Below are 27,479 nucleotides of genomic sequence, written 5' to 3' on the forward strand. Positions count from 1 at the left end.
CACTGTGTTTTATGAACCTAACCTGTTCTACTGATCAACTACTCAATTTCTTAGCCAATACCAAATGGTTTTGATGACTGCTGTTTTAGAATATAGTTTTAGATCTGGTATAGCTAGGCCATCTTCATTTGCATTTTTTTCATTAAATTCCTTGAAATTCTTGACCTTTTGTTTTTCCAAATGAACTTTACTATTATTTTTTGTAGCTTTATAATTTCTTGGCAGTTTGATAGGTATGTCACTGAATAAATAGATTAATTTGATATAATTATCATTTGTATTGTATTAGTTATCTATACAAGGAGCACTTGATATTTTTCTAGTTGTTTAGATCTGATTTTATTTGTATGAAAAGTGTTTTGTAATTGAGTTCATATAGTTCCTGACTTTTTCTGAACAAGCAATTTTTGAAGGAACAAATCTTAACTTTCAGTAACCCTGTGAAAAAAATTGTTCCAATTCACTAATAATTAGGTAAATACAAATTAAAGCAACTCTCTTCTGACTCATCCAATAGATTGGCAAAAATGGCAAGAGGAAGATGATAAATATTGGAAAGACTTTGGGAAAATAAGCACACTAATATGTTGCTGGTAGAGCTGTGAACTGGTCCAGCCATTTGGGAAAGCAATTTGGAATTATGCTCCAAAAATTACTAAACTATGTTACCCTTTGACTCAACTATCCCACTATTGGGCTTATACTCCAAAGAAATCAGAGAAAGAAGGAAAAGACCCATGTTTACAAAAATATTCATAGCTAATCTTCTTGTACTCAGAAACTGGGGACTAAGAGTATATCTACCTGTTGGGGAATAGATAAATAAATTGTGATATATGAAAGTAATGAATGTTACTGTTGTATAAAAATGACAAAATGGATAGTATCAGAAGAAACTGGGAAGATTTCTCTGACTTTGATTATTTCAAATTTGGTTTGTTCATGGTTGTTTTTTCAGGTCTTCTCCATTAGACTCTAACCTCTTTGAGGACAGGGACTGCCTTTTGCTTTTCAGCAAAACAAATTTTCACATTGATCACATCTAAAAATTTGGCATTAAGGGGAAATTAGAAGATGTAAAAGATGAGAAATTAGTTGATATTTCAACTTAGCCAGGGAAAGCAGGAGGCAGAGATGAGGAAGAAAAAAGCATTTCAGACATGGAGGTCAGCCAATGAAAACACAGTCTGGATATAGTGTATTCAGTGCAAGGAACAGCAAGGAGGCCACTGTGACTGGATCACAGTGAGAATGAAGAGAGCATTAATGAAGAAAGAGGGCTGGGAGGCTACAGGGATGTCAAGGAGAATGAGGATTGAGAAAAAGCCATTGGATTTGGCCTTTAAGAGATTATTGCATGTGTTTAGGGAAGCTATATGGCTAAATGGATAGAACATGGCTTGAAATCAGGAAGACTCATCATCATGAATTCAAATCTGGCCTTAGACACTTACTAGCTGTGTGACCCTGTTTGCCTCAGTTTCCTCAACTGTAAAATGGAGGAGAAAATGGCAAATCACTCTAGTATGTTTGCCAAGAAAACCTCAAATGGGGTCAGGAAGATTTGAAAATGAATGCAAAGCTGAACAACAACAAATGATTTAAGATTATTGATTTGGAGTTGGAAGCGATCTGAAATATCTAATCAGTTTTTCCTTCTTCGTTTTAAACATGAAGAAGCTGAATAAGGCCCATAGATGCTATAAATCTAAAACAAGGTCATATCATTAGCAGAGCCATAACTCCAAATATGGTGTTCTTTTTAATATGCTACATTGCTAATTAGCTCCAGCAAGCAAAATCATCAGAGATTCTTCAAATTTTGTTTGTTTGTTTGTTTGTTTGGGGGGTGGGGGGAAGATAGGCTCTAAAAGTGCAATGAGTGACTTCAGGAGGCAATATCCCCTTCACCTTCAAAGAAAGACAAGATGACCATGTATGTGGCCAAGAGTACAGGTGGGACTGGATGGCCACTGAGATCAAGTGAAGTGGAGAGTCTTTTTCCATTTGGGAAAAATACCCAGCCTGGGAATATGGCATGTAGGGAAAAAATGAATTACTTTTTGTTCTTAGTAGAGCTCTAGAAGAGGAGACAAACCTCAATTAGTCAAATACTCTTCTTTCTTTCATCTTTATTAAGGATGCTGATCTATTTCGAGTGTATAGCTATTATCCCACCCTAAAATAAACTTTATTCATTATTATCTAAATGTTAAATGTAGTATTATTAATAACTTTCTAGAGATGTTTGCCTCTCCCCAATTTACATTACAAAGAAATTATGCAATTATTGAGAAGTCTCTTGGTAAATTCAGGTATAGTTCTTTTGTGAATGGGACAAAATCAATTAATTAATAAACTTGCATTTATTAAACGTCTATTATATTCCAGGTACAATGCTAAGACAAAATGTTCATTTTATGTTTGGACCAGATCTATTCATACCCTTCTACCATCTCATTTGTTTCAGGTGGTACCATTACATCCCGGATTTCTCACCTTGGAGATCTATGATCTATGCCTGGCTTTTTTGGGGCCAGCACTGGCCCACCTGCGAGTGTCAGACATGCAGGAACTGGAAGTGGACCTGATTGACAAAGTGAGAGGCGTTTGCTCACTATCACAAGTAGAGTGGTCATCATTCTCACACTAGTAGTTTTCTATTGGGCTTACATATTGAGCGGGAGAAGTTAATTTTTAAAAACACACCACAGCCTCTGCTTTTTATACAGATGAGGTGTAAAAACAAAATTGTATTGAAGATATGCGTGGATATCTAAATCCATGAGCAAAATACTAAAAATAGTATGCAAAGATTAGGTTGCTTTGGTTAAAGGAAGCGGGCAAGCAAAATGTAAAGCATTGGAAGCTTGTCTTTCAATAGCTTGGGTTCCCATAGGGATGAGGGGTTCTTCTATTCTTTGAGTATGTAATAATAACAATAATAGCTATTTTAAAGTTTAAAAATACATATATTATCTGATTTATGCTTTACAATAACTCTGTATGGTAAGAATCACTGGTGTTCTTATATATCTGAGGAAATTGAGGCTCAGTAATTTACCCATGGTGAATAGCAAATGTTAGAGGCAGAATCTGAACCCAGTTTGTCCTGACTCTAAGTCTAACACTATCTATTACCAAAAAATACTTAAATCTTCCATTTTCTCTGGACTCTCAGGTTGAGATTGGGAAATCTGTATTAGTGACAGTAAGAGTGCTAGGCTATTCCAAACGCCCATTCAGAAATAAGTACTTCAGAAATATGGATCTGAAACTTCAATTGGCCTCTGCCATTGTCACTCTAACGTGAGTATCATTATTATTAGTTCTTTCTCCCTGTTTTAGGTCTCTCCTACTACCAAGAGATATCCTAACTCCTTAAAGTTATTTTTGTCTTCCCATTCCTGTTTTGTCATAAAACTTTTCAATTGATAATTTTCCTTGTTAAAAAAACATTCATCTGACTATAGCACCCCTCTAGAGCACTCCCCAAACTTGCATTCACAGTCACAGGATGGGTCCCCAGAGGGTAGCTGTTACTCTTGGGCTGACCTTGAAGGAAACTTCTTAAAGTATAGCTTCTGAGACTCTACGAGTATACTTCCATTAACAATCATCCAGTTGCACATTATGTTTTAGGCAAAGGTATTTATTAAGATGATATAAAAATAATAACTATAAAATAGCCCCTCTTCTCATACATTCTCCAGCAAATGCACATTATATCAAGGGAAAGAATGGGCAAAAAATTTCAGTTGTAGTAAGGTACATATTACATAGAGGGAATACATGTGTGCCAAGGCAACTACAATACTGGTACTACTTAAGGCCTAGAAGGCTTTTTTTCCCCTGAGATTTGACCCTTTCTGCAGCTCAGTTCTCAGTTTTCAGAAACTACCTCTTGAGTCCATAGCCAGTTCTCTTCCCTGAGGTGAGAGGGAAGGGATAGTGATATCCCAATGCTGGGAACTTTTTCCAATGTTCAGTCTCTCTCTCTATGGCCATGTTTCTACTGTGCTCCCTAAGTATCTCTGCTCTTTAAATTGTGCCTTCAGATTCTAAGTTCTAGATTGGGTGCCTCCTAAATAGCCAGTGAAGGGGAGAGAATGAAACCGTTCCCCACTCCTGCTGGAAACCCCTTCACAGGAAGCTTGTAGAAAGCACTCCTCCAAACTGCCATACTGGTTTTCTTTTGTATATATGACAGAGGGCATGACTAATTTTCTCAACTAATAATAATTTAATGCTTCCTATTTGGTGTTAATTGCCTTCATTATGTCTCTATAATATTCTCAATTTGATTAAGGGATTTCTTCAAACCTTGTTGTAGAATTGTAGAAAACCTCTTTAGCCACCTCCTTACTATGTCTATAAAATATTTTTAGCTTATCCCCTCGCAAATCATCAATCTAATATGCCTTTGTTGAAGCTAAGTCTTAAAGTTCCATTTCTTTAATTCAGAAAACATATATTAAAGATAAATTCTGTGTAAGACACTGCTTTGTTGTGATAATGCAAAGGTATGCATTGACCTTACTCTCAAGAAGACATAGACAAATAACTGTAATATAAGAAAGAATATGTAAATGCAAAGGAGAAGTCCAGACTATTAGGAATAATTTAAGGAAGCAGAGATCTTATTTTCATCTGAGAAACTCAGGAAAAACTCCTTTGGGGAAGTAGTGCTTAAACACTAGGGAAAGATGGAATATAGGAAAGACTGAATGCAGCAAGGACTGGATGCTGAAGGAGGAGCATTTACACTTCAAAAATGGACAGATGCTACACATTAGGACTTTATTGTTTTGGTGATTATCTAGACTAAGAAAATGATGGGAAATGTTAATAATGCAGATTAAACTTAAAAGAATATCATGGGGACAGCACCAGCCCTGAATTCAACTGGACCTGAGTTCAAATCTGATTTCAGACACTTAACACTTCCTAGCTGTGTGACTCTGGGCAAGTCACTTAATCCCAATTGCTTCAGCAAAAAAAAAAATAATAATAATAAAATAAAAAAAATTTTTTTTAAAGTATATCATGCTTACAGTTGTTTGTGGGAGAGGGATGCTATTTTTTTTAGAGAGCTGATTGTTGTATATCCCAAGGAAGGGTACAGTTCATTTCAATCATAGAAATTGCTATGAATGAAAATAAAGTTTATCAAAAACAGAGGACAAATAATAATCCAATTTAAAGGGGATTAGAGCCATTGTTAAGGCCTTAAATGCCAGGATCAAGAGTTCATTCTATTGGCAATGGGGAGCCACTGAAAATTTTTTTAATATTGGAATGACCATGATCAGATTATGCATTATGAAAATTACTTGTGCATCAGGGTATAGAATAGGTCTAGATGCACATAGGATATTAACAGTGATCTGAGTACATAGACATAATTAGGATAACAACAGAAATGGATGATTACATGATTGTATCACATTCAGCTTTTTATAAACTCTAGAGTTCTTATCACAGTTCTTAAACTAACAAATTGGGTCTTCTCAGGGTTCTAGGGGTAGCCCTGAAGGATTGGAGGATTGTCTCTAATGCGGTATGGACAGAAGCTCACATTCCGATGTGTTCTCCTTTGTATTATCATTACATTTCAGTGATTTGTTCCTTGATATCATTTAACCAGTCAATATCAATTAACATTTTCAAAGGAATATTTGCTGAGAAAGTGTAATAAGAACAGAAGTACCCACATATCCTCTCAGACTGGACACATTTTTCCCTATAACACTTCTGTAGAGAGAGTAGATTCAAACTTAAAGCATTTGCTACAAAACAATTCTTCCAGCTAAGTTCGCTTCTAAATGTGGCAGTCATTCCCTCTTAAAAAATGAAGAATCCTAGCTGAGGAGTCAGTTCACTTCTGGTATATTATAGCAGAGCAAACTTAGTTGTCCCTAAACTCTGGCATGAACTCCAGCTCCCAGATCTTTGGCATCTCTTTTGGTCTTGTAAACTTTGAATCTTGTAACTGTGTACCACAGTCTGGTTCCTTCCATCTCCAGTATTCTTTCACCTAAGACAGGAAATGATAGAAACAGGAACTGAAGCAACAACAGGACTATGTGCTCACCATGATTTCATGCCAACTCTGGGTAGAAGAGAGGGCCCAAGTATTTTCCCTGCAGAGGCCCACAGAAACTAGCCATCCCTCCTTTGCATTAGAAAAGGAAAAAAGATCAAGTTATTCCTGCAGGGGTCCTTTGTATTTTTCCCAGTTTTAGCTTAAAGTTTACTTGATTAATATCAAATAAGAAATTGCTTGCCTATGGGGAACAGGCTAAAAGCAGGCTTACTTGGCTTCAACATGGTTATGCATCAGGCAAAATACTATGTGTTTGAAGGACTGAATTCACATTGATCAGCCCCCTTATTACAAACATTTCTAATAAGGGTTTTATATCCAACATATGAAAGCAACTAATAGAGTCCCAAGAGTCCTCTAGCACCTTCCTAATCTATTCCCTCTTTTATGTACCACAGCAGCTGTTCCAAATTTTCCATCCTTCCTTATACTTCCCATAGCATTCTCACCATATAGCATGTCCACACTGGATTTCAACTCGTGTTTCACCAAAAAAAATTGAGGACATTCCTTATTCCTCTGACATCATTCCACACTATTTTCTCCTTCATTCCTATCTCAAATGAAGAAATGACTTATTTCTTGGATCTCTATCCGGGTCATCCTCCTGGTTCCTTTTCTTTTCCTTTTCTTTTCTCTCTCTGCTTTCATTAGTTCCCATGGGTTCAATTTTTATTTCTATTCAGATAATTCCTATAATTATATATCAATCCCAAATTTCAAACTGGAACTCTGGTCTCACAACAGTAACTATCTTTTAGACATCCTTAATAGTATTTCCACTTGAGGCAACTCAGATTCAGCATGTTCAAAACAGAATTTTTTTCTCCAAAAAATCCTCCTCTCTTCATTTCACACATTACCATTGAACATCATTGTCTTCCCAGACACCCAGGATAGTGACATTGTTGTCTTCCCTGACTCTTCACTCATACTCACCCTAAATCTCCAGTCAGCTTCCTTGTCCTTTCTTTCTCCCTAGAATCTCTTATATCTCCCTATCTCTCTACTCACAGAATACCACCCTAGTTCTGGTCCTTTTCCATCCCTTCTTTTTATTCCTGCAACAACTTTCCTATTGGTCTCTTGCCTCAAGTCTCAATTCTCCAAGCTTCTTCTGTACATCTTTGATCCAACTCTGCTGGCCTCCTTGCTTTTCCTCACACATAATCCTTCCATCTCCAGACTCTGGACCTTTTCATTATCTATACTTGATATCAGTTAAACTCTTAAAAAAAAAAATTAAATGCCTGTTATGTTCCAGGCTTGTGCTAAATACTGAGGATACAAATAAAGTCAAATCCTGCCTTCAAGAAGCTCACATTCTAATGAGACAGCATTGTGAATAGTCATGTATACCTTGTATATATATATATACAGAGTACATAGAAGGTATTCTTGAAAGGAAGCTATTGGCAATTAAGTAAAGAAGTCAGACAGGTAATGTTAAACCTATATAAAGAGTCACGGAATTTGACAGGAAAAAGTCTTTAGAATTTATGATAAGGAAATTATTAGTGATGGAAAAAACCTTCAGTAGATTTTTCTTTTCTGTAGAGGTACTTTGGGCTAAAGCAATTTATGTTTATAGGTAGTCTTGCTGGTAATCCCCTTATAGCTAATAGGAAATACAGGACAATTGGGTGATTTACTATTCCTGTCAATTTGAGATGGGGCCTTAATACGTATTATGTATTTGCTTAAGTTGTTGTTATTCTCTTAGAGCTCCAGGACAAACTATTGCCTCTCTAGAACTTCCTGCCATTGCCCAGAAATGTATCTTGGCTTTGAATATTTACTTCTGGTCATTAATCTTTGGCATCATAAACACCCAAAGCATTCTGAAGCTTAATGAGCAGGATATGAAGTCCCTGGCAATTTGCCCACCACACCAGAAAAGCCCATAGCTTGGGCACTATGAAGATGAGGTCCCTTTTACCACTTTGTGCAACACTCTTGACAACTCATGGATCTCTATAGGTTCATGGAGGAACAAGATGAATACTCTGAAAGCTATATTCTTCGAGCTGTCACCATTGGACAAACCACGTTGGTTGCTATTGCCAAAGATAAGATGGGAAGAAAGTTCACATCAACCCCACGACAGATTGAAGTAAGGAAGCCATCTGGCTTAAAGTTCATATTTTATTTTCCTTCTGGGCTGTGGTCTAAGCTGCCCATCTTTCTTTGCTCTTTTTGGAAAGAAAACCCTAAAACGTTCTTTTAAAATAATGGTATTTGAAGCCAGAACAGTTTTTTAAAAATTGGCAAAGAATGATTTTTTTTGTTTTGGTTCTTTCTTCAAAGGTGTTTCCTCCATTCAGACTTGTTCCAGAGAAAATGACACTGATTCCAACCAACATGATGCAGGTAACAATAAAGGCAGAGGGGAATTGAATTCACTCCTCCCATTTCTTGTGGGCTTCCGCTAATCTATTCCAAGTCTAATTCTAACAGGATCTGACTAAGAGAAAAAAGAACATTTTCTCCTAACCCTGATGTACATGGTGTAAACTGGCATTTGAAAACCACTGAGTTATTTCCAGCACATCCATTTAATTACCAACTAGTTTGATGTGAGATACACTGATATACATGGGGAAATAGCCAATAGGGGAAACAAAGAGAGAAAAACTTGGGGAGTAGGAGGTGAATTCTTTTCATCCCCCAATTGTTCATTGTTATATTTAAATGAATTGCAGGTAATGTCAGAAGGTGGTCCACAACCTCAGTCTATCATTCACTTCTCCATCAGTAATCAGACTGTGGCTATTGTTAATAGGCGAGGGCAAGTGACAGGGCAGGTGGTTGGCACAGCTGTGGTCCATGGAACCATTCAGACAGTAAATGAAGATACTGGCAAAGTCATTGTCTTTTCTCAGGTATGTCTTTAGGGCTCTCCATTTTTCCCTCTTCCTTTACTTTCTACCAATGTTGACATCACAGAAAGACCTTTTCTTTTCTCCCTTACCCCCAGGTATTCCTCAAGTGGGCTTAGGTAATGGGCAATTTTTATTTGAAAGCCTACAGCACATATGGTATCATTCTTAATATTGCACAATGGGCACAAGCCCTCAGAATTTCTTGCTTTTCCTTCCCAGATAGTAACATATACTTTTTTGAAAAACATAATAATAATCTCCAATATATTCCCCTATTGAAATCTCCTTTGTAAAAGAAAAATTTAAATTCATCTAAGTAATCTTATCATATAGTTTGGAAATCATTCCATGTCTGTAGCTATCCCTTTTCCAAGAAAAGAGGGGTATTTTTCTTTCCTTTTTTTCTTTAACAAAAGTTGTCCACTTCATTTTATCTGAGTTTAGCAAAAACTTTTTTGTGAACTTTTTTTTTGTATTATTGCAGTCATTAGTTTTACTTTGCATCATAATCATATTTCTAATTTCTTTCAGTAAAATAATACTCCAGAACACATATGTATACCATTCTTTGACCAATGAAGCCTTTTATAACCTGGTCCCAACTTAACTTCCCAATTTTATTATTTATTATTCCCTTTCTTTATAGCCCAAAGAAACCCAATTCACAGATGACATTCCATCTTCCCTCCCCATACCTTTGCACAAACCATTCCCCATGTCAGTAATGTTTCCTTACTTCTCCTTCAGAGAATCCCTCATTTCCTTTAAAACTCAACTTTTCAGTGTCTCTTAAATAATTATTAATATTTTCCCTGCAATAGAATGCCAGGTCTTTGAGGGAAGGGAATTTTTCATTTTTGTCTGTCCATGAAACTGTCATGCTTCAATCTTTCCATTTGTCATCCAATTTCTCCTCAAGGAATTTCTTGAAGAGAAAAGTTACATTCTCAGCCCTAATTGGTCTTACTCCCAAAATTAACATTTTCTTTAGAGCCCTCACCCAAGCTCCTCTGTCCATGTTGTAGAGATTCTTTTGGTATCTAAATTTTCTTTTCACTTTATTGGACAGGATGAAGTGCAAGTAGAAGTTGTCCAGCTTAGGGCTGTAAGGATCCTTGCAGCTGCAACACGTCTCATCACAGCCACAGAGGTCAGGACTAGGCCTCACTAATCTTTTTTTTTTTTTTTGCCAGTTTCCAAGGTATAAATTTTATTATTGAAAATTTAACAATCATCTCTCCCAAGACAGTTTGAACTGATTTCTTTTTGTTTTTTTTTAAATAACTTTTTATTGACAGAACCCATGCCAGGGTAATTTTTTACAGCATTATCCCTTGCATTCACTTCTGTTCCGATTTTTCCCCTCCCTCCCTCCACCCCCTCCCCCAGATGGCAAGCAGTCCTTTACATGTTAAATAGGTTACAGTATATCCTAGATACAATATATGTGTGCAGAACCGAACAGTTTTCTTGTTGCACAAGGAGAATTCAGAAGGTATAAATAACCTGGGAAGAAAAACAAAAATGCAAACAGTTTATATTCATTTCCCAGTGTTCTTTCTTTGGGTGTAGCTGCTTCTGTCCATCTTTGATCTATTGAAACTGAATTAGCTCTCTTTATCGAAGAGATCCACTTCCATCAGAATACATCCTTAAACAGTATCATTGTTGAGGTATATAATGATCTCCTGGTTCTGCTCATTTCACTTAGCATCAGTGCATGTAAGTCTCCAGGCCTCACTTCTCCTTGAAACTGTCATTCAGTGGCATCTGAGTGACTAACTAGTTCTGTAATGTTTTTCCCTCATCAGATGCCCGTCTATGTCATGGGGGTAAGCAGTACCCAGACCCCTTTCTCCTTCAGCAATGCAAAGCCTGGACTCACATTCCACTGGTCAATGAGCAAACGAGATGTCCTGGATTTGGTACCCAGACACTCGGAGGTATGTCAAAATCTTGTTAATTATTCTTGTCCTTAAGACACTAGGAACTTATTTAAACCTTGTTGGCAAAGAAGCAAATGATGTAAAGAAGAAAGAAGTTAGGTAGGAGGGACATGTTATCTAAAAGAGCTTATTGTTGAGTTTTGTGATATAAAAATTTCTATTGCATAGTCAGAGAAGTTTGTCATTGTTTTCATGCCAACTGCCTCCAGTCCCAAGATCAAAATCTTCCCTAGAAAGACTGTGAGTTTTTGAGTCAAAATGATACTAATTGTCTTTCCTGTGTTTGGCTTTGGGAGAAATATGTTGATTTCTTTTCCATTTGGGGAACTTATTCACTATTCTTTTTACTCAAAGTACACTAAAGTCCTCTTGTGTTAAATATGCTTTCTCAGCCAAAAAATAAATGAGTTACACTAGCCCAATTCTATCTAGCTTAACTGACCTCTTACCATCATATTTTAATGGAGTTAATTTTTTTGTCAGACTAATGATATGATCCTTGGTCATCTGTCTTCTGCTATGTTGGAGCCATTTAAAACAGAGCTATATTTTAGGTTAAATAAATCTGTATTGATTTATTATTCCCCAGTGAAACCAAAATTTTTAAAATAAAATTCGAAGAGAAAAAAAGGCAGAAAGTTGACTTGTGACTTGGTAAGTAGCATTGAGCATATCTTACGGAAAATAGAGCTCTCTTTTTTACCCCTGAGGCAGTTGGAGTTAAGTAACTTGTCCAGGGTCACACAGCTAGGAAGTGTTAAGTTTCTGAGGCCAGATTTGAACTTAGGTCCTCCTTACTTCAGGGCTGGTGCTCTATCCACTGAGCCATGTAGCTGCCCCCTGACACTAGATCTCAAGAGCAATATGTCTTTTAATTTTTTTACAGACAGATAACTGTTACAAAAGCAGCAAAATACGAAGATCAAGTATGCATATAGTGTTGTAATAGTATAATCAAATAAAATGCAATAAAGTTAATAGGACATATTTGATAAATTTAATCAAACTTGTGCCAAACAGTTAGCATTGTTAGCAAGATAGAAGAGTTCATAGACTATGATCACAATTTTATTTATTTATTTATTTTTAAAATTTAAAATAACTTTTTATTGACAGAACGCATGCCAGGGTAATTTTTTACAGCATTATCCCTTGCATTCACTTCTGTTCTGATTTTTCCCCTCCCTCCCTTCACCCCCTCCCCTAGATGGCAATCAGTCCTTTACAAGTTGAATAGGTTACAGTATATCCTAGATAAGATATTTGTGTGCAGAACCAAACAGTTTTCTTGTTGCACAGGGAGAATTGAATTCAGAAGGTATAAATAACCCGGGAAGAAAAACAAAAATGCAAGCAGTTTATATTCATTTCCTAGTGTTCTTTCTTTGGGTGTAGCTGCTTCTGTCCATCTTTGATCAATTAAAGCTCTCTTTATCGAAGAGATCCACTTCCATCAGAATACATCCTCAAACTGTATCGTTGTTGAGGTATATAATGATCTCCTGGTTCTGCTCATTTCACTTAGCATATGATCACAATTTTATCTCATTCCTGCCCTTTCCTCCAATGACATTCTGACCACTGCTTTCAAGGGTCTAGGCTTAACTTTCAGGACTGAATCCAAGTCAGGGGCATTCCTGCAAATGTGAAAAGCTGCAGAAACTAGGATTGTGAGAACATTGCTTGGATGATCAAGAAATTGGGCAGACCAAGGCAGGGAAAGGAGATGAACAGTAGAATCTGATGGTTAGGCTTCTATGCTTCTTGGACAGGAAGCCAGCTTCCTCTTCAGGAGTCATTATTCTTCTCCTTTCATTGAGGAGAGAAATGACAGGGGGAGTCCAGGCCTTAAGCTCTGAGTAAGAAGTAATAAAAGGGGAACAAAGCACTATGGTCTATTCCTCCTACCAGGAGAAGAAAGGATAGGAAGCCCGTGACACTGTTCCAACATTAGTATTAGAACATATATATTCATTTGATGAATACTTTCCCCATCCCTATTTGGTTTTTAAAGCATTTTGCAATCTATTTCCATTCTTTTTGAATTTTATTCCCTTGTGTGTCCTTTAGCCATCCTTCACACACTACAGATTCTCTATCTCCTGAATCTCTGCCTTTTCATTGAATGTTCCAATACCTGGGACTGTCTCTGCTGCTGCCTGCTAGATTCCCAGTCTTCTTACAAAACTAAACTAAAATTCTCTTTTCTGGAAGAAGCCTGTTCTACCCTACCTTCTCTGCTAGAGCTTTCCCTCTAAGATTATATCCCCTTGACATATCTTGTAAGTGTACATATTTGTTTCTCTATTGTCTCTCTTGTAATTGTGTATTATTATAAGCTCTTTGAGGGCAGGTACCCAAATATGCCTTTCTTCTTTGTCTATCCTTAGGGCTTAAGTTTGTGTAGTATTAGGGCTCAGTGTTCCTGGGAAAGAGGGAAGAGAGGGCACCAAGAGAGAAGGGAAGAAGAAGGTAGAAAATACATACTTCAGAATTTTGCCTGTGGCTTATTTACACTGCCCTATAATTTCTTCTTTCAAGAGACCAACTAGTTTCCCCCAAACAAGTACAGCTTAGATTCCTGTCATAGTCTATCACAATCCCACCACTCCTACAACTGCATTGCCTTCCTACCAGAATACTACTAGGGTGTATGTAGAAAGGGAAAAAGGGAATCTAATTTCTGTAATTCTAAATTAATTCTAAATTGACTCTCTCTTCAACCTTAGTAGTTTATTATTTTCCTCTCTTCCCTGACACCATTGGAAAAACTCCTTATTACCATTTTCATCTGCCAGTAAACTGACTCTTATCAATGTGGAGTAGACATCTCAAAAATTACTATGCAGCATATGCAGAAACTATATATATATTAGGATGCTTTATGGAATGAGGCAACTCTTGGGCAAACTCTAGAGGGACTTATATTCACAAGGGACAATATGAATATGACAAAGAAACAAGGACAATAATGAGTTTTTGTATTCCAACACTTAAGAGGTACTTATTTCCAACCTGCATTCTCCTCTTCTTTTCATTATGGCAGAGAGGATTTCGTTGCCCTTGAGCATCTCTTGTCCCATCTCTACCAGGTTTCCCTACAGCTCCCAGAAGAGAATAATTTTGCTATGGCAGTCCATACGAAAGCAGCAGGGCGGACCAGCATCAAAGTCACTGTGCGTTGTATGAACATGTCTTCTGGACAATTTGAGGGGAGTTTATCAGAACTATCAGATGAAGTCCAGATTTTGGTAAGTGCCCATACCTAAAGCATTTATTTTTTCTGAATAGAAAGGCAGAAGAACTCAGTTTGTCATCATTCTTAGAAATTTGTTCTGAAATAGCACTCTAGAAAGAAGGGACTGACAGAAAGGTCTCCAAAGTAGGCTTCTGACTAAGATTTTTACTCCGTATAGACTGTTCCATTTCTGAGTCTCACTTTTATGACTTAGTCCACCACAAGAATATAAACAAATGCCATAGTGGCTCTGGGGAGATCAGGGAAGGTAGAGTGAAAGGGAGCCAAGTTCCTGAGATGATATGAATCTGTGCCTCACAACAGCTATCTTGAGATTTATTGTTCGGATTTGTTCTAATACACAATTAACCACAAAATACCCTAGCATTGTGCATAGATAATTATAATACATTAAAAAATTCTTATAATGAACCCAAATGCTCTTATTTTTAAAACTCAAAAGAAGAATGCCTCATTTCAGGATAGATAGCCACTTCCTGTGCCTTAGGACCTGGGATTGATTGGGGGGAAGGAGGCAGTAATGAGGGATGGTTCTGTTTCATTTTTTTATTCTCTGCTAATGGAAAATATACTGTCATACAAGTCAAAAGACCTAGTTTCTTAAATGTGATTCTACCTCTTTCCAGGCTTGTAACCTTACATGGCAAGTCACTTAATCTCACTAAGACCCAATTTTTGTTTGTCCTTTTTAAAAAGGCATAAAATTATCTTTCCTGCCTATCTCACAGAATTGTTATAATTATTAATGAGGAGATTTGCACAAGTGCTAAAAAAAACTGGTTGGCCTATGACTTTTCCTGGTACTTGAGTCCTAAATTATATTGTCTTCATTTATTAAAAAGAGATTGTTACATAGTGGGGAAGGGGTTATGCCTAATCAAATTAAGATTCCTAAAATATTATTTTGCATTAAATTCATTAAAAAAAAAAAAGAGAAATTTGGAGAGATTTATATGAATTCAGACAGAGTGAAATGAGAACAATTTACAATGGAATTTATGCAATGTAAGTAAAAGGTCATTTAAAGGAAAAACAAATATTATCACATAATTGCTTTTCTTTTTCACCAGGAAGAATAAAGTCTGAAAAATAGGAAATGACTGATGGAAAACAAAAGATATTTGCTTTCCCTTTCATCTATCCTTCTATCAGATAGTTCACGTGAAGCATTTATTATATTTTAACTGAAATTTGAAAAAAGTCAGGAGGCAAAGATGGTATTCCTTTGAAAATCATTTCAGCTTTAATGCCAAAATATATTTCAGATGATAAAGAAATAAACATTTATAATAAACTTAAAGTTCTCCACACAAAATCAGCATATAGTATGATACTTCGTAGTGACTTCAGTGTGAAGATTGACATAGGGGAAGATGGTTCAAACTAGATAGGAAAATATAGTTCAGGATCAAAAAAAATTTTTTAAGCTTGTAGATTATTCAGAAACTCCTTAGACTTATTTGTCATGAACACCTTGTCCAAGTCAAGAGTCAGAAGCTGCTAGATGAAATAACATCACAAAAACCTGAATCGATTCTATCTTAACAGACTCAACTGGTTACTGAGATGTTTTTTGAATCATCTGTTCATATTCAGTGAGATCATCAACCAGTTAAAGCAAAGCAACAATTAAAACCCAGGTAAAATCAGTATCAATGTAACAGGGGTAAAGAGTTTTCCCCACAAGAACATTTGCTTTACATTGGTACTGAGAAATGGCAAGGCAGGTTTGTAAAGGACAGGTAATCAGGCCAACTAGTCCTTGTTCATCCCAGAGGAGCCCTCTGAGGATGGCTATTCACAATGCACCACTACCCCTTCAAATCACCAGGTGGTGCTGTAAGTTCAAGCTGTTCCAGGTCTCAGTGTAGCTTTCTTGCACATGCACAAATGCAATTTAGCAGGGACATCTAATTCCCTATGGCTTTGCCTGAGTTCAGTCTTGTCTTAATTTTGACTGCTTTTCTTGACAATTCATAGTTCATCAAATTGGCTCAGCCTCCATCCCTTTTGAGATTATTACCTCTTTCCCACTAAGCATGACTCAGTAGTACGTATTCACATATAGAATGTTTTTTACTGAATTAAATAAAAAATGGAGAGAACAGTATTAAAAATCCTGAACTGCTGACACCCTCCTAGTCAGGTCTGAAATCCCATCTTCTCAGACTCTTTAATATAGTGAAAATAAAATAAGCATTGTTGACTTTAACATTCCTCAGATGTGACAATCTTTCACTTCTGGTAAGTGTGAAATTTCAACCTTCTTCTATGTCAAGCACGCATTTCCCACAATGGTCCATTATTGCCTGTTATTTTTTGTCTCGGAGCACAAAGTAAAATAGAAAAAAAATTACAATCTTAGCACTATCTTCATCTTACCATTTTTTCCTGTATGGCCTCTCCCTCACTTACTTGTATTTATTTCTAGTTGCTGGTCAAGCAAAACCGGAGGTCTGCTATGTCAGCAGTCTGGTCCTAGAGTCTTTTTATCTTCCCATGGTCTAGCTAACTACTATCTTTCCCTTATTGCTAGACTCATATGTCTTCCTCTGGCACCTTTCAGTATCTTTCTTACAAAGCAGATGACTGTCTCAAAATGTCCTCTTCATAGTGCAATATTCAAGCTACCTCTGGTAAATGCCTATATGTTAAATGCCTTTGGCAATTCATCTTCACCTTTCTTCTTCCTTTGATACTTTGAGGTACTAGGGAAAGAAAACACTGAAAAGCAGAGTACCTGTGGCCACAAATTGTTGCCACAAAAAGGTGTACATTAAATTAGAAGAAAGAATAAAGATAGGAAGAAGATGCTATGCATGAGTCACTGTAGTCTGCTCTATTAAAAAAAAATGGAAGATGGAAGAAGGCATGGACTGGAAAATGGGAATTAGACAAAATTAAAAAGTATTGTTACCATGATTTCTTAGAGAAGTTTTAACATTGCAAAACAATCACTAAAATAAGAAGCCCAAAAGAGTCCACAAAGTCCCTCTCAGCAAATACTTGATTTCCTTGCCAAATGGAAACTGGCAACAAGGATGGCTTAGAATATAATTCTATTTGCAAAATGTTACATAGGGTAGCAAAAAAATTATAAGCAGTATCACTTTTTTTGTTTTTTCAATCTCAAGAAGCTTACTTATATTGATGATTAGCGGGTGGTAACGACATTATCCAGGCAAAAAAATCATAAATTCCAGGAGAACTATGCTTTTAAACAGGCTCTAAAACTCTCTGATCCTCCATTCCATTTCTGTAAACTGAGATTACTAGACCCAGTAACCTCTGAGGCCTCTACCAGCTCCAAGTATATATTGGCTCTTATTCATGTCTTTATACAAACTCACTTCAGGAGAAATACTCTTATTTCTCCTTTTTTTTTTTTTTTTTGTATATTAAGAAGCTACCATAGGGGAATGAATGTGCTTTTCATTGATTACCCCTAACTCTAAGCATATGAACAAGCCATCTTCTCTCCTCATCCATTTTTATTGATATTCTCTCTAATTCTTCTTTATGATTTCTTACTTAAGCTTATTCACACTACCATATACTTATCCATTGCCCTCTGGTGAACCTTATTATTAGTTCTTCAAAGATTTTAGTGTTCTGTGCTTAGTAACCATCTAGTAATATCAGAAGAATATTGGAATGGGCCTTCATTTCAGGAAGAAGCTTGGAGTCTTAAAAAAAAAAAAAACTTTGCACAAGTAATGAATTGAACCAGCTACACCCAGCAAAAGAACTCTGGGCAATGACTATGAACCACTACATAGAATTCCTAATCCCTCTATTTTTGTTTGCCTGCATTTTTGATTTCCTTCACAGGTTAATTGTACAGTATGTCAGAGTCCGATTCTTTTTGCACAGCAAAATAATGGTTTGGACATGTATACTTACATTGTATTTAATTTATACTTTAACATATTTAACATGTATTGGTCAATCTGCCATTGGGAGGAGGAGGTGAGGGGAAGGAAGGGAAAAATTGGAACAAAAGGTTTGGCAATTGTCAGTGCTATAAAATTACCCATGCATATAACTTGTAAATAAAAAGCTATAATAAAAAAAAAAAAAACAACTTTGCAAATTCCCCAAGACTGTCAAAGCTAAATCTTGCTCAAGGCATTGTCCATTTTGATGTCTGTCGAGTAGGCATCACAAATATATGTGTGTGCGTGTGTGTGTGTGTACACATATAATATATTCACACACATTAGTCTATAGAATACAGCAGAAATCTCCTCCAATGAGATCATCAACCTAACCATTACTACTAGGAAAATAATATGAAAAATGGTTATTCATATTAGAGTATAATAGTTGGATTGTCACAGATTGGGGGGAGGAGGAAGAGTAAGGTATGGAGGGAAAAGAGACAGTGAGGGAGAAAGAGGGAGGGGGAGAGGGAATGAGGAGAAGAGAAAGAAAGAGAAGAAGGAGAGGAATTGAGGGGGGAAAGAACAGAGGGAGGAAGAAGGGGGTGGGGGAGCACAACCCTCAGATGTGGACAGTGAGCTGGTCCTAGAACTAAATAGGAGATAAAGAACAGGTTTCATCATATTGGGAAAATTGTATACTTTTAAGTGATTCCAAGCTGCTTTTGCAGCAAAATCATATATTTTTTATCCTAATAGTGATAGTCTATGGCCGTAAATCATACAATATTATGTTGTCAAAAGAATCAAAATTACAAATGACCCAAATAGCAATGGGGAAAGGCATAATGAGTGTGAGTCAATAGCAACAGCTGAACATGAAAAATCATGTAAGAGACCTCAAGGCTATGTATGACTGGAAAAGAAAGGGGGCCAGTAATGTGATGTAAGTGAGGAAAATAGATGGACAGTCCATTTGTTACACTAGAACCAACAAAACAATAAAAATAATGATAGCTTGCTAGCTTTCTATGGCACCTTACATTTTGCAAAGCATAAACCTTATATATTTGTTAAATGTGCTCTCATTTGACATTCATAATGACCCTATGAGGCAGGTATTCTCATTATCCTAGATATTATAGATGAAGAAACTGAGACTAAGAGACTTTAAAGGACTTGCCATGGTTCCCACTCATGTGAAAGGAAAAGAGAAGATGAATCACTTTGTAACTGTCATTATTACCATAAGAAACCATTTGAGAACAATGAAGCACTCTTCCTGATACCTATCTAGGATTAAAAAGTTTTCCAGATCTAAATGAATAGATACCATTGTGCTGAATATGTTTGTCTGGAATTTTCATTTTTACAAAACAATGCTTTCTTATCACAGGTATTTGAAAAGCTCCAGCTTTTCTGTCCAGAATGCCCAGCAGAGCAAATTCTGATGTCTATGAATTCTCAGCTCAAACTGCATACTAACAGGTAGATGAGAGTTGGGGAGAGCACTATCTGGTGAATTTTACTTTAAATACTTTCTGCAAGATATTTGACTCTAAAACAGACAATCGCTGGGTCCAACTTTTTAAACATACTCCATAAAGCAATACTGAAAACTTTAGCACAGTGTAAGGCTGGGCCACCAGACATCCTAGAAATGGGATAACTTTCTAGGTGTGCAAACTTAGAAATAACCCTAAAAAACTTTTCTTATTTTGCATTTATCAAAACAAAACCTAACTGAAGGCCACCATTTAATCTGCTTCCACTCTAGGGAAGGAGCTGCCTTCGTAAGTTCCAGGGTTCTCAGGTGTTTCCCCAATTCATCTGTCATCGAGGAGGATGGTCAAGGGCTCCTGAAAGCTGGTGCTATCGCAGGTACTGCTGTATTAGAAGTCACTTCCCTGGAGCCTTTTGGAGTCAATCAGACAGCTATAACTGGAGTCCAGGTGTGTTCAGGAATATTTGTTAAAATGCTACATAGTAGCTGACCATCTTTTTAGGACTGTGAGCTTTCTTATTATTCAGTGTCTTCCTTAAAGAGCTTAGTTAAACAGTTCTGACTGATCCATCTGATTGTGTCTGACAAGATGCCAATTCTGGCAGATATTTTCAATTGACAAGTATTGTTGAGAGATGTTGATGTTGATGTTGATGTTGATGTTGATGTTGAGAGATGTTGACAGATGAAGGTAGTTATGAAGTGCCTTACAAGCCACAAGATCCATTAGTTTCATTATGAACAACTTTAGTGAAAAACATTCTTTTGATTTTTTTTTGTCTCTATAACTCCATTATAGCACATAATATCTAGCATACAATATGCACTTAATAAATATTTTAATTGAACTGAAAAAATGAAGCAACATCTTAAAATACACTTTTGTCATTAGAATAACAGAATTTAGATCTGGAAGATCATCCAGTCCTACTTACTACACAGTTCAGAAAATAGCTTGATATACTCTCATTCAATAACTATTTAGTGTGAAAAGCCTTGTGATATGGAGGATACAAAAATATAAATGACCTAAATAGCCCTCAAGAGTCCTCAGAGAGCATCAGCCTTTATTCCCAGGCTGTTGTTATACAGCTCTAATTGTTACAAACTTTTTTCTTAATTGGAACCAGTTTTTATTGTCTCCATATGTAAGGTATTGATGCTTCAGCTAATCTTGCTCCTTTCCCATTTAGATGGAAAAGTAATGGTGTTCTATTCAACATGTAAAGGACTGCTTGCCATCTGGGGGAGGGGGTGGAGGGAGGGAGGGGAAAAATCGGAACAGAAGTGAGTGCAAGGGATAATGTTGTAAAAAATTACCCTGGCATGGGTTCTAGCAATAAAAAGTTATTTTTAAAATTTTTTAAAAAATCAACCATACTGAAAAAAAAAAGATAAGTAATGGTGTTTTTCTTAGAAGAGCAATACTACTCCCTCCTCTTTATGTGTCTCTGTTTTGATAACATATGCCTTTCCTTCTCCTTTCTGTTCCCTGCTGCTCTTGCACAGGTAGCTCCAGTGACATACTTACGGATGAGTACTCACCCCAAACTCTACACTGCTCCAGGAAGGATCCTGTCTGCATTTCCATTGGGCATGTCACTCACCTTCACTGTCCAGTTCTATGACAGCATTGGGGAGAAATTCCATACACACAACACACAACTCTACTTGGCCCTGAACAGGTAGGGAATCCTTTTTTTTCCCCAAAAACTTATCAATAGATAATTATGCAACATTAGCTTTTGCAAAACCTTGTGTTCCAGTTTCACCCCCACTTTGTCCCATTCCCCCTCCCCTAGATGGCAAGTAGTCCAATATATGTTAAAACATGATAGAAATATGTTAATTCCAACATATGCATACATATTTATACAATTATATCTTGCTGTATAAGAAAAATCAAATCAATCCAGAAAAGAAAATGATGAAGAAAATAAAATGCAAGCAAACAACAAAAAGAGTGAGAATGCTATGTTGTGAAGCACACTCAATTCCCACAGTCCTCTCTCTGGATGTAGATGGCTCTTTTGATCACAAAACCATTGGAACTTGTCTGAATCACCTCATTATTGAAGAGAACCACGTCCATCAGAATTGATTATCATATAACTTTGCTGTTGCCGTGTACAATGATCTCCTGGTTCTGCTCATTTCACTCAGCATCAGTTCATGTAAGTCTCTCCAGGCCTCTCTAAAATCATCCTGCTGGTCGTTTCTTACAGAACAATATTCCATAACATTCATATACTAATGAATGTTATGGAATATTATTGCTCTGTAAGGAATGACCAACAGGATGAATACAGAGAGGCTTGGAGAGACCTACATGGACTGATGCTGAGTGAGATGAGCAGAACCAGGAGATCATTATACACTTCGACAACGATATTGTATGAGGATGTATTCTGATGGAAGTGGATTTCTATGACAAAGAGACTTAACTGAGTTTCAATGGATAAATGATGGACAGAAACAGCTACACCCAAAGAAGGAACACTGGAAAATGAATGTGAACTATTTGCATTTTTGATTTTCTTCCCAAGTTATTTTTACCTTCTGAATCCAATTCTCCCTGTGCAGCGGGAGAACTGTTCGGTTCTGCAAATATGTATTGTATCTAGGATATACTGCAACATATTTAACATATATAGGACTGCTTGCCATCTTGGGGGGGGGCGGAGGGAGGGAGGGGAAAAAACGAAACATAAGCGATTGCAAGGGATAATGTTGTATAAAAATTATCCTGGCATGGATTCTGTCAATACAAAGTTATTATTAAATAAAATAAAATTTAAAAAATAAATAAATAAATAAATAAATAAATAAAACATTCATATACCATAAAATATTCAGCCATTCTCCAACTGATGGGCATCTACTCAGTTTCCAGTTTCTTGCCACTACAAAAAGGGCTGCCACAAACGTTTTTGCACATGTGGGTCCCTTTCCAGGTAGGGAATTCTTAGGATCAAATTCTTATAAGTTTGTTCCATGTTATATAGCAATCCAGCTGATTTCTTGCTTATGGGACTCACCTGAACTCTTATGGGAAGCTAGGAACAAGACTGAAAAGACAAGGATTTTAGCATAGTGTTTTAAGTAGAAAATTTAGAGAATGAGGTGGTTTGCGCAGGTCCTTTTTAAATTTTTACTTAGTAAATTCCATAGTGTCTTCATCAAAAAGCCTTTATTGACCTCTTAGGAGTACTGCGATGCTGGATACTTATAAAGAAAATTTATCTGTTTCTTAACATCTACTTATTTATACCCTAAGATGTCAAAATTACCTCTGAAGCTCAGAGCTACTAAATGCCATGTAATAATATCCATTCTGCTTCCAGAATTCTGTTTATCCATTTTAAAAGACTTCTTTCCAGCTTGTGCTGTTGATAGAACCTTGAGCCTAGAGGCAGGAAAAGCTGAGTTCATCTCTAACCTCAGACACAGACCAGCTAGGTAACCTCCATCAGCCTCCCTAGCTCTAAGATGAGAGATATAAATAGCACCTGCTTCCCACTATTATGAGAATCAAATGATATATTTATAAAGCCCTTAGCACAAGACCTACAGGAGGCCCTTAATAAGTGCTTGTCCCTACCTTCTGTGTCTACTTTCAGAGATGATTTGTTACTGATTGGACCAGGAAATAAGAATTATACTTACATGGCACAGGCTGTTAACCGGGGAGTGACACTTGTTGGGCTCTGGGACCAGAGACACCCCGGCATGGCTGATTATATCCCTGTCACAGTGGAGCATGCTATCGAGCCAGACACCAGACTTACCTTTGTTGGAGATGTCATCTGCTTCAGTACTTACCTTGTCAACCAGGATGGTTTGTATCTTCTTCCCATACCCTGAGAATTCAAAAGCAGCCTCACTCCAAAGGCTTTTACCTATCTAATACATCCAGCAAGCATATATTAAGCTCCCACTATATGCAAGGTACTTTGTCTTCTAGAACTAAAAGTCCTAGTATTTCTGAGGATGGGACTTAGAGAGTAAGTGGGCATAAGCAGAATAACCCTTTTCTATATGTTTGGGAATTTCATGTCAACTGGTACTTCTCATTTCTTTTTATTTTTTTTCCTTATTTATTTATTTATTTTCTTTTTATTTCTTTTTTTTACTCAGCCTATGACATTTATTAAATAGGCATTACAAGGCGCATAATGAGCTAGCACATAATGGGTGTTTAATAAATGTTTAGTCATTGAGTAAAGGAATGACTGTACATAACCCTGTATTGAATTTCACTATAAGCTGCAGTCACTGTTTTTGCCATTACCTAACTACTTTAAGCAAACGTACTTACCTGTCATCTCTAACATGCCCTGCATGTTTGTAGCAGTAGTAGCTAGAAGTCCTAGGCAGTGAGCATATTCTGAGAAGAGTAGTAACCAAGAATGTAGAGTAGAGAATACATTCTACAGGCCAGGAATGCTATGATCCTAATTTGAAAACTTGACTGCATATATTGGATGTTATGAAATAAAACTGAAGGCTCAACTTCAATCAGTCTTCATTTTGATAAGGTTTGGGTTCTAATGGGGGCAGATTACTTATGTTCAGCAAAGAGTTTCCAGGCTACAAAGTATCATTGAGTTAGATGAAATCACAACAAAGCATTGGTTATGCCAACAGAAGAGTCTATCTGACCTTGCTCAGCTCTCAGACCTTGGATGGGAGGAGAATGTCTCTATGAAGGCTTTCAAAAAAGACTGGAAGGGGATGTAGTTTTGACCTGGCAGCTGCCTGTGAGAACTCTGTGTGTCCATATATAAATTTGAGAAAAGCAGTGTGATAATGAACTTGGCTTAGCAAAGACTCACTCCATTTCCATTTCTGACATTTAGTGCAAAGAGAGCTCTTTTGGATCCAGATCAAATGTCAGGCCCTCTTGAGAGCTGAAATGCCCATGACAACTGCTTAGAACCAGTGATCACAAGTCTGCTTCTAAATTAGAGAGATTGTGATTAGAATACTTCTGTAAAAAGACAATCATAGAATCTAGAAGTCAGTGTCTCTTGTTAATGAACAAGAGGCCTTTTTTATCTTTGCTTGTGCACAGTCTGGAGTCTCCCTTATGTTCACACTAACTCCCACTACCCTAAATGGGTAGTGGGCCTCACACCAAGTGGCCTCACACCAGTTTATGTCATCTAAGCAGTCTTCCATATTCCTTCAACTTGTAGAGATTTAAGGCAGAATATGTGAGCCAGATTTTCTGCCAGTCCCCCTTTTTCCAGTTTTCCCAGTAGTTAAATGCAAAGACTTAAAGCATTTTGCCCTTGATAGTGTCTGAAAAAGTGTAACCAGAGAGTTCTTTCTGGAATGCATAAATATTCTTTCTTATGCTTTGTTTTGGGGAGGAAATAAGAGGGAAAGAGCATTCTCCAGCTCATAGTCTCCTTCTTATCCTAAAGGCCCAGGTCTTGTTTTATTGGGGAAAGAGAAGTAGATAATCTAGTCACAAGAACGAGGCTTTCAACAAAGTAGAGTATGTCTGTTGAGAAGGGAAATATGTTCTGTGACTGAGAGTTGTTTGAATCTGGAACCTCCTGTATACTGGGATCAAGGTGACCAGAAAGGGTTTTTCTCTCTTAGAGGTATATCCAGAATTAAACCTGAAGAGCATTCTCTTTTTGATTATATTTGCTAGGTGAACCTGGTATATGGATGATTTCAGCTGATAATATTCTACAAACAGATGCCATTTCTGGGGCAGTAGTGGCTAGAAGTCCGGGAACAGCAACAATCTTTTATGACATTCCAGGAGTAGTGAAGACCTATCGAGAGGTAAATCTTTAAATACCTGGGATTAAAAGAGACCAAAATTATTATCACCATGTAACAGAGTAATTGTTCCTGTTCATCCTTTGCTCTCAAAGAGAAGCAATGACATCATGAAGGTGATGTCTTAGAGTCCAGTGACAAGACAAAAGCCATGACTGGGAATGGCCACACCAAAGTAATATATCCCATTTATAACATCCTATCCAGAATAAACCCCATTAATATTATCTAAGAACCGTTTGTTCCAGAGGAAATAATATTCCACAGAAACTTTAAAAAGCAGAATTAGCATAGTTGCCAGAATTGAGATCCCTGGCAAGGAAAATGGAATGAAACAAAAAAAGGAAAGTTTTAAAAGAGAAGATACTTAAAGCCAGCAATCTTTATTTATAGGAATAAACAATCTGACCTTTGAGATACAGTAGAAATATGAGCTAACCATTTTTATTATAACAATTAGACATTTGTTATCATATCACCTGTCATCAGAAATATATAAAACTTCCCCATTACATTTAAGAACTATTTTTCCCCTAGTAAGATTATACTCAGCTTTACAGGGTAAACTAGTCTTGATTTTAAGTCTCTATCTTTTGCCTTTTAGAATATTATATTCCTTGATCACCTCTTCCATTGAGGTCTTGTGTGATCCTAACTAGTTTCTTGGTACTTGAATTGTTTCTTTTCTGGATATTTGCAATGAAAACAGGTGGATTATTGACATTATTATTATCATTATCATCCATTCATTTCTTTCATTCGTTAGAAAAATATCTGAATGCCCATAGTATAAGATAATACTAGGCTGAAGAATGTAACGCAAAAAAGAATAAGATACAGTTCTTACTCACAAGGAGCTTAAAATCCAGTGAGGTTCAGTCAGGGGGAGGTGGAACAAGATAAATACTCAGAGAATGAGAATATAAGGCAAAATGTGATATGAGAAAATCATAAAGCATTATTGAGGTTTAGAGGAGAGAGATATTTTGTTAAGGGGAAGATGAAGAAAGTAGCATTTAAATTAGAATTTGAAGGATGGAGAGAATTTTAACAAGTTGGAATGGTGGGTGGGGGAGAACAGAGTAAACAGCATGAGCAAGACTTGCTTCTAGAAAGAGTGTTGGTTGTGTTCTCTTGGCAAAGGTGAACAGACTTTGTAATGGCCAGTTTTTTGGTTCTCATAAAGGTAATTTGTACATAAAGCAAATGAGTTTTTTCTTAAGGTTAAGGGGGATACTAAATATAATTGACTTTTTATACTAATTTTTATTCCGAACTTAAACATCCAATAAAACAGGCATGTTTATATACATAGTAGAATAAAAAAAGGATTGCACATGGAACCACAGATCTCAATTATGTATAGTTTTCTTCTCTTTTCAGGTATATAATAAATTCAATCTATAGTTTTAAAAGCTGCATTAAGTGTACTTCTTCCTGGCCTTCCTTCTGATCTCTTTTCTGCATTAAAATAATAAATTCTCATTGACTTACTTTTCTTTATTTCCATCTTCCTTTTTTTCAATATCCTAATGCTATCTCCCCTTGTCATCTTACTTTCTATATTATATATATATATATATATATATATATATATATACACACACATTATCTTATTTGATCCTCACAACGACCTTAAAATATGTAGTAGTTATCATTATTCTCATTTTTCAGATGTGGAAACTGAGGCTCAGAAGGGTTACATGATTTACAGATGCTCACATAGCTGCTAATAACTAACTATCCAGGAAAAATTCAAACTCATACCTGTCCTGAGTCCGAGTATTTCTTTCACATGCCATTCTATCTGTATTGCAATATAAGTTTATGAAATCCCTGACTTCTACTTTGGTTTGTGACAGGTGGTTATTAATGTTTCTTCAAGATTAACTCTCAGCTATGATCCCCGGACCTACCTCACCAATACCCCTAATTCAACTGTGTTCAGACTCTTCATCACTGCGGGCAGGAATGGTGTCAACCTCAAAGGTCAGGAAGGTGTCCCTGGGTTTGGGTGAGTGCCCTGCTCGTTCCCATATCATTCTAGTTCTCCCCTTTGAACAGATAACCCAAAATCTTTTTATTTGTTTTCTCCCCTTTAC

General features: G+C 36.6%; 1 protein-coding gene across 1 annotated transcript in view; it reads left to right on the forward strand.

Moving 5' to 3' along the window:
• NUP210L (nucleoporin 210 like) overlaps positions 1-27,479 on the forward strand; it is a 142,075-nt gene that overhangs the window by 95,997 nt on the left and 18,599 nt on the right. Inside the window, exons 21-34 of the mRNA XM_051993986.1 lie at positions 2,471-2,599; positions 3,182-3,309; positions 8,087-8,219; positions 8,414-8,476; positions 8,809-8,988; positions 10,058-10,138; positions 10,800-10,931; positions 14,027-14,185; positions 19,471-19,562; positions 19,852-20,026; positions 21,088-21,263; positions 23,199-23,416; positions 25,244-25,380; positions 27,240-27,366. Of these exons, the coding sequence (XP_051849946.1) occupies positions 2,471-2,599; positions 3,182-3,309; positions 8,087-8,219; positions 8,414-8,476; positions 8,809-8,988; positions 10,058-10,138; positions 10,800-10,931; positions 14,027-14,185; positions 19,471-19,562; positions 19,852-20,026; positions 21,088-21,263; positions 23,199-23,416; positions 25,244-25,380; positions 27,240-27,366 (1,930 nt within the window). The remainder of the gene's footprint in view (positions 1-2,470; positions 2,600-3,181; positions 3,310-8,086; positions 8,220-8,413; positions 8,477-8,808; positions 8,989-10,057; positions 10,139-10,799; positions 10,932-14,026; positions 14,186-19,470; positions 19,563-19,851; positions 20,027-21,087; positions 21,264-23,198; positions 23,417-25,243; positions 25,381-27,239; positions 27,367-27,479) is intronic.

The sequence above is a fragment of the Antechinus flavipes genome, chromosome 4 (genome assembly GCF_016432865.1).
Source record: "Antechinus flavipes isolate AdamAnt ecotype Samford, QLD, Australia chromosome 4, AdamAnt_v2, whole genome shotgun sequence".
NCBI lineage: Eukaryota > Metazoa > Chordata > Mammalia > Dasyuromorphia > Dasyuridae > Antechinus > Antechinus flavipes.